General features: G+C 46.3%; 1 protein-coding gene across 1 annotated transcript; it reads left to right on the top strand.

Moving 5' to 3' along the window:
- Positions 1–3,372: 3,372 nt before the first annotated feature.
- LOC104158467 (protein FAM162B-like) lies at positions 3,373–7,784 on the top strand. Its single transcript, XM_009696135.1, has 4 exons — positions 3,373–3,505; positions 5,398–5,503; positions 6,916–7,024; positions 7,680–7,784. Exons 1-4 carry the CDS (start codon positions 3,373–3,375, stop codon positions 7,782–7,784), a joined length of 453 nt encoding a protein of 150 aa, XP_009694437.1.
- Positions 7,785–8,021: the final 237 nt, after the last annotated feature.

Here is an 8,021-nt window from a genome sequence, read left to right as displayed (position 1 = left end):
TTAACCAGGAGATGTAAAGAGATGTGTGGGAACCTGGGGCTTCTGGAGGAATAAACTCTTTCAATCCTGTGGCTGTTGAAAGCAGAAAAAGAAGAACAGGTGAAGAGAACCTGAGTTCAAGTTTCTCACTGCTGCAATGGACCGACAATAATCAGAATCTAGGTACTGGGAAAGACAGTATAAAGTCAGTCAGAAATCAAAGAGGAATGGATTTTTACAAAGAGCGATGGCTTTTATATTGTGGCCTTTCAGTTCCAGTTCTGCAAAGGTTTTTGTGTACGTTTAGGGAGGGGAGGATGACTGACTGCTAGTCCTTGCTGCGGAGTCAGCTGCAAGAGCAGAGTCCAAGGTGGCAGAAGGCGTGTGAAGATGATGCAGAACCAGGATGGAGTCCTGTGAGGTTTTGTGTTTAGTTTTCCATCTTCAGTGTTGGCATCAGTGTACAGCAAGTGTTACAACTACATATCACTCTTGCACAGAAAACAGAAATGTCAAGAGTCTGCACCACCACCACAGCTGTGAACTATCCTCTGCTCTCCCTGAGCTAGCCTGCTACTTTGTAACTCAAAAACCTTCTGATCTGTGCTCTCCCCTTGCAGCGAGGGTCAGAGGAAGCCTGGGGGATGTCTGTACAGCTAATCAGCGTGTGAGTTGTTATCTGTACTGTCCAGGGCTTGCTGAGGAGCTGGGGTCCAGCTCTCCTCCTGGCAGAAGAATGTGGGAGGAGGATAAGATGGTGCTTTAAGTCTAGTTCTGCTAATTCTGCATCTCTGAACAAGTTGTTACTGCTATACAATAAACTCCTCATCTGTGAGCTTAATGGTTATGAAATAATGGTTATATTCTGCTAATGAGTCACTGATGGGTATCAACCGATGGCTTGGTGAGGGGAGTGAATGCATGAGCCTCACAGGGATGTTTTGAAATCTGGACAGGGAGGGATGTGCATGTGCATGATGCATGGGCTAGTCACAAAACATCTCTAAGGAGGACTAAGGCTATCAGGCTGCACACAAGGCTACCCTGGGCCAACAGCATTTTGCATCTCTCTGCTGTTCAGGAAGGGATTCAAGATGGTCTGGGCCAGAGAGAGATCCACAGTGTACAAGGAAAAGCTTGGTTTCCTGATGCAGTGATGTATATAGCTTTTTATTAGCTTTCATGCACTGCAGTAAAACTCACCCCAGCATTAAGCATTCATGATGCCAGAGAAATGAGTAAAATTCAGGAATAAGTAACTGCCTTTGTGGTTTCATGAGGACCTCTGTGTCTTTGCACTTCCAAATGCTGGTATAATAAATCCTGAAGTGCTTTTTTGCTCACAGCAGATGTGATTAATACAGCTGTTAGCTGATGTGTCTTCTAGAGGAAACAATTGGCCACCCCTAGGTGGATAAGCACTGGAGGCCTGAAAACCCTGCGATTTTCTCTGCATTTGAGAAACTAAGACATAAAATGCTCTTTTTTTTCCCTCCTCAAATCCATAATCAGATAAAATGTAAAGACAGTCACTTCTGCAATAGGCATTTTGGAGAGTGCCTGTTAAAGTGAAAAGGCTCTGCACAGCCGGAGCCCCTGTGGGGTTGGGCAGCTCCAAGTGCGACGTGAGCACTGCGGCAGCACGTCCCATCTGCTGCCCACCCAGCTTGGGGAAAGAGGGATGTCCAGGTGTACAATGCCTCTTTTCCACTTAGCAGCCCTTCTGCAAGGTGAGAAGGGGGCCTGTGGTGATGCTTAGGGGTGCTGAGCCCTGTAAACTTCATGCTATAAATACACCTTTCCTCCTCTTCACACCCGTCCTTATCCCTCCCAGGGAAATCCTGAGCAGGGCACAAATATCCTCAGTCACTTCACCAGGTTTCCCTTCTGCTTTTGCCAACGTAATCACATCCACTGATTTCTGCTTGTTTGCAGGTCTCGTCTGCAGCTGGAAGCTCAAACCACCATTTATTTTCTGTATGGGTTCCTAATCTGAAAATGGATCTAATTTGCTTTACCAAATTACAAGCAAATCAAGCTAAACACATTGTGTTATATCTGGATGCATTGTGGAGCTTTCATGAAAGAGGAAAAACTGCGTTTGTCATTGCTGTGAGTTTCTTCTTTCCTCAGTATCAATAACTTTGTGTTCTCAAAAATTATAAAATGTCTCTATAAATGGTAGAGTTTTTTCCTTGGGGCCAGGATCCGGGTAGCTGGAGCTGCATCTGTCTCACATCTTTCATCCTCTCAGCCCTTAAAGCCCTTGCCAACATCCTGCGCTCTATTCCCTTGCAGTTCCTCCCCTTGCTCTTAGACGCAATTTGATTATCTGCAATATTGCATTTGATTGTATTACTAAATAGTTCTGAAAATTTTCCTTTCGGCAAACACTTCTTCCCTTTCAAATGGATTTTTTTCTCCACCTGTAAATCAGTTTTAGAGCCTTGTATGTCTAAGGACAGTAAATACCCCACTGCTCCAAATGAGACAAGTATTTTGCATTTCCATTTCCTGGCCCATCAGGGAGAATTTTGTGCAAAATGCAGGAGAAATGTCAAAGTGATAAAATAGCATTGTTTTTGTTCATTGTCTGGTTAGAACAGCTGATGTTATGGAAAACATCCAGCTCTATGCAGACTTCGTAGAGATCAAATTCAAACAGGACAAATACTCTATAGGTACTGCTATGTTTCAATGAAAATTTTACTGACTGAAAAATACTACTTCACCTGAGGTTTTTGACATCATTTCTTAGTTTATTGATTTAAACCTGAAACATACCTGAAATATATTTCTTTGCCAGGAAAGTTTGCAGTCTGGATGTGGCTTTAGTTTCCTTCTGCCAAACCACATTCCTTCTGGGATAGGGGGAACTCTGCTCCTCTTCAAAAACTCTGTTAAAACAACGGATTCACAAGATTATTTTTTAACTGAGAACAATTAAGAACCCTAACAGCTTAACTGGCTGTGATAATTAGTGGTCACTAAGCTTCTTTTTGGGGAAATACAGCATGCTGTCCTATTTCAGTCCTGTCATAGTAAGGACTGAGAAAATGATGTAAATACCCATTGCTCTCCTGAGCAGCTCCTTAGGATGGAGAGCCTGGGGCAGAGCTTGGGCTGGGTATGAGCTGCTGCAGCGGTGATCTCTGCCCGCTTAGCTTGGAAGATGTGTCATTTTGGTAAACACAGGCGATATATTTAACTAGTCATCGTGACGCAAGCAAAAACTGTTGGCAGCCGGGGCGGAAATGCATGCTACTCCCTTCTTACAGGAAGAGGTAGTTTTACATTAATAACTCCTAGAAGCATCCTTCTGGGCTCCTGCTGGTCCCCCTGTGTGGTCCCAGGCCGGTGGGGAGGTGGTGGCCCAGTGCCAGCCAGGACGGGATGCTGGGGAGACTGCTGGGGCGCAGCCCCGGGCTGTGGCGGTACGTGGCTCGGCCAGTCCTGCACCCAGCCAGAGCCGTCGGCGACAAAGCAAAGGGTGCTCAGAACGCGGCTTTACAGACAGCTAATCCAGGTGGGTAGAAAGGCTTTGGTCACTGTTTCATGCCACAGCATGGAGGATACTTGCAGTAAAGGATGAGAAAATGACCCTTGTTCTCGTCTGTGGCTGTGTTACTGTGGTGCTGCATCTCCTGGGGTTACAAATGCTCCTGAGACATGGAGCGAATTGAGAGCTCTCACTAGCAGAGTGCATAGGGATGAAGTTTTTTTCTGTTAAGTAGTCCTCCTCCTACGGTAGCAGATACAAGCTGAGACTTCATGTTAGGGAACTTGTTAATTAAAAAAAAAAAAAGAAATGTTCCTCCTCCTACCCAGCTGCCAGGTTTCCAGGGGAGGACCGGTGCACGTCCTGACATGTGCAGGGCTGGTGCAAGTGGCCGACTTGCACCCCTCTGCTCCTCTTCCCAATGCTCCCTGCCAGACTACATCCACAACTCTGTGTGCTTCTGGCAGGCAATGCCCTGGCTTACCTGGCAGGCAGCAGATGTGGGCTGCTCCTACGTGGGCAAGCTCCCTGGCATGGAGATAGTTTCTCTTTTTAACTTGTACCACTATCTCCTTGGCTGTACCTTTGCAGACTCCTCACTCTAGTGAGACTGGGCAGCATGGGGCTGCCTGTGCTCCTGTGGGATGGCTGTGGATCTCCAGCATGGGGTTTTGCCCTTGTGTTCCCTGGGATAGTGCCAGTCCTTTTAGCAATACGTCTTACTTCTTGCTGCAGATCTGATTCAGACACTTGCTGATAATTTCAGATGTAGCTCTCCTAGTCTCACTGGCACTCTGTAAGAGGAGATTAAATTTACCTGGAGGTCTGGGTGCCCCGATTTACCCCTGGGATTTTTCAGCCATCCACAAGTCCTGACATGTATGAGCAGGCCTGGGGCCAAGGCACTTAGTGTAATTTCACCCTCTCGACACAGGCAGGAAGAGATGCTCCCTGTGCCCTCTTCTGTAGTGGCAGTGATTTCCTTTCAGCCAAGAACCAGCAAGCCAGCAACAGCCAGGGAGTGCAGGACACCGAGATTAGGGACATCTGCATGTCCATCCCTTCCCGCATGCCCTGATCACCCACAGGGCATTTCTAAACACCAGTCCCACATTTGCAAGCACAAGGCACCATAACCTAGCATCTTGGGTGCACCTACATGGGTCTGTGAGCAGTCCCAGCTACCTTGCAATGACCACCTCTACAGGTGTGCAATGCAAAAGCCAGGATTTGAGCTAGCCATTGCTTACTCTATTTTTGCATGGTCTCCCTGCCACTGCCCTCATCGTTGCCTGTCATTTGACTTGTTTCCATCAAGAGGAGCCAGAGTCCCTTTCTCATTGTGCTCAGGGTGACAGCATGCTAATGGCATCACTGTGGTAGTCTAGTGGGGTGTAATGTATCATCATTAGAGTACAGTAATGTGGTACCCAGCTTGCATGAGAACAACTGCCAGCCTCCCACCAGGCTGTATTTTAACAGACCTCATCTCTCCATCAGTGCTTTTAGAAGGAGATGCTATTCAGGAGTTATTAGTGCTGCTGGCAGTTTGTTTAACTCACTAGTTGGGCCGTTTAAAAGCAAGATGCTAGCAGGGTGAGAGCATGCTGTGGGTTTGGGTAACTTCAGCCCTGCATCCTTTCCCTCCTTAATCAGGAAAGTTAGAAGAGATTTTTAGTTTAAAACTTACCTAAACTAAAGGAAAAAACAATTAAGCAAGATGAAATAAGCTGCAAATGTAACAAATAATCTCACACCAGCTGCTGAGTCCTTTAGACATTAGAAAACACATTTGGCTCTCACAGAATAGAAAAGTGCCGTTCTGAACTTTCAGTCCTTTTCCCCCTATAACGACAGCTTTGTTCCTCTTCCCTTAGTTAAGCTTGGCTCATTGTTTTCTTTTATATAATCTCTTACAGGTTACAAAACTTTCAGAAAAGACAGAAGACCTACAAATTTTGATAAAAAAGTGTTAGTATGGGCAGGGCGCTTTAAAAAGGAGGATGACATTCCCAAGCATGTATCGTAAGTAGACTTGTCTGAACAGTGCTTTTGGATGTGAACTTACAGATTGAGACCCCAGTCTGCGTTACTCAGAATTGTGCTCACCTGGTGAGGGTTAGTGCCCCTCCATGCTGAGTAGCCTGCTGCTACTGGTGTCTGAAAATAATCTGACTTTTTGGGAACGTGAACTTTTTGTCATGCCCTGTGAAATAACCTGGATTCACTTGTTTTAGATATCATAAGTTTCAGACTAAGCTGAAGTCTTTTGCAAGACAAGTGGCTTTGTAAGTCAGAAGTCACCATGGTAAAATATCATCCACTTTGGATTTTTGCATGTTTTGTGAGTTTTCATTGATTAACAATTAATAATGCTGCATAAATTTTAAAAATAAGTTGGGGTTATACACAGCTTTGGTGATAGATATCTGCAATGAGTTCCTCACATCTCAGCTGCGGTTTCACCTCCTCATCAAGGTATTTTGTTAACAGATTGTCATTCAGTTTTGGAGACCTAATGCTTCCTGACTTGTGACATCCTGGGGGCTCCTCCAGCTGGCCTTCCCCTTGCAGGTGTAAATAAATCCGTGGCTGGATACAATTTCATGAATGACTCATTGCCACACTGCAGCCTCTTGCAAGCGCGAATTGTTGGAGAAATGCCGTGAGTCACTCACGGAAGGTGGTGGAGATTTCCCAGCGACGGCTGTGGCTGTTCAGCTGCTTGGGAGGACAACTCCGCATGGATGGTGCGGTCGTCTGCTCCAACCCAGCTCAGCCTCGAGCCGCAGGCAGATACGCGTGGGGCTGGTGCCAGTTTGCGTAGCCTGGCAGAGGGCTACACTGCAGCGGGACAGGGCTGCAAAGCACCGCGGGCAGCTGGGGTGGGAATGTGACCTCAGACCCACTCACTACTTGCTGTGCCTCTGCTGCGTGAAAACTCTCCGTTGCTTTTAGCCAAAATGTCATGCATGTGCTTTTATTCCACTGAGAGTGGCATTGCCTGGCCCTGGTGGCACGGCCCCAGTGTCTCCTGGTGCTGTGCAGCACTCCATGCCCTGCCCTGCAGCACCCAAAGGTGGACCTTTCATAATTCCATTATTATGATGGAAAGACTTTCCTGTCCTCGTCATTTTTCAGGTATTCACTCTCATATGTAATAAAAGAAGGTAGGAAAGCAGGATTTGTTATTCCTGTTGTTACTGATGACTGTTGGGAATAGCAATACCCCACTCGTGTAGAAGGGTGGCTAAATCTTTGCCTCAATAGGCTAATTTTTTGAGTTCTCCTCTAAGCACTTGCAGAAAGAGAAGGCTGAAACACACTGTACGTTAACAGGCAGTTGCTGGAAGACTTGAGGATTCATTACCCAGCTCCCCATGTTCTCATTTCACACATGCTGCTGCAGGATGGAAACTCTGCTCTGTCCTCCGCAGGTCTGAGGTCCTCGACGCAGCAAGGAATGCAGTCAGGATAAAGGCTTGCTACATTATGATTGTATTGACCTTGCTGGGCTGTTTGGCCATGGTAATCACGGGCAAAGAAGTGAGTATGGTTTCTGGGTGAACTGATCCACTTAATATATGGTCTATGTATGCTGTCTTTGTAAATAAGTGTCCTGGTGACAGATAGGTTTGAGAATAAGTCCACATAAGCAGTATTTGCACAAGATCTGTATCACTCCATTCTCTGGAGGAGAAATTGGCAGGGGGAAGCACAACTTGCTGGTTAATGTGTTCCTTCTGACCCACTTTGCCATAAACCCATGCGGTGCAATGCTCTGTTCCATGGTATCTCAGCAAGAGGCTGGTCCAAAGGTTGTGGAGTAGCTCAGACAATGTCAATGGCACCTGATTCTGCCCTGCATCCATGGGTCATGAGGGTCCTGCGGTCTTGCCCACCTAGCCTGCATGCCACCAAGAGCTGTGACACTCACTTCTTTCCACCCCACTGGTGGGGAAGGAGGGTCTCCAGCCTGACTTGCATGTCCTAGCGCAGCTGTAAACAATTTACAGTGTAATTTTCCTGCTAATCAGAGCTGCAAATGCACAAAATTTGGTAAAACAAGGAAACACATTAATTTCTGTCACTGAAAAATATCAAAAAAGACAGTGGGGTGTCAAAGCAAGTGGTGCAAATGTGGGGAAATCCAGTGGTGGGAAATGTGTGCATGTAATGATTTGCACCATTTCTTTTCAAGGCTGCTAAAAGGGATCACACGCTGCTGAGGATGAACACAGAAAAGAAGGCCAAATGGAGAGCTGAAGTGGAGAAAGATCAGGAGGCAGCTGTTGGGAAGCCATAATGATTTGGAACAGATTTATTTTAACAGCAGGAGATAAGGGATTTGCACACATGGCATATGTACCTGTCTTCATTTAACTCTTCAGAGCTTTTTCACTGAAACTCTCTCAGGGCAAAGACTCCACTGCTTAAAAACTGCTCCGTACGATCTGGGTAACTCCTATGGAAACTCCAACAGCTGCTTTCTGTGGCCTCTGGTCTTTGGTACTGGGTTCAGCTGAAATGCGGAAATCTCTTC

This window comes from Cariama cristata, unplaced genomic scaffold (genome assembly GCF_000690535.1).
Source record: "Cariama cristata isolate BGI_N322 unplaced genomic scaffold, ASM69053v1 scaffold4080, whole genome shotgun sequence".
NCBI lineage: Eukaryota > Metazoa > Chordata > Aves > Cariamiformes > Cariamidae > Cariama > Cariama cristata.
This window is presented reverse-complemented; position numbering and strand designations above follow the sequence as displayed.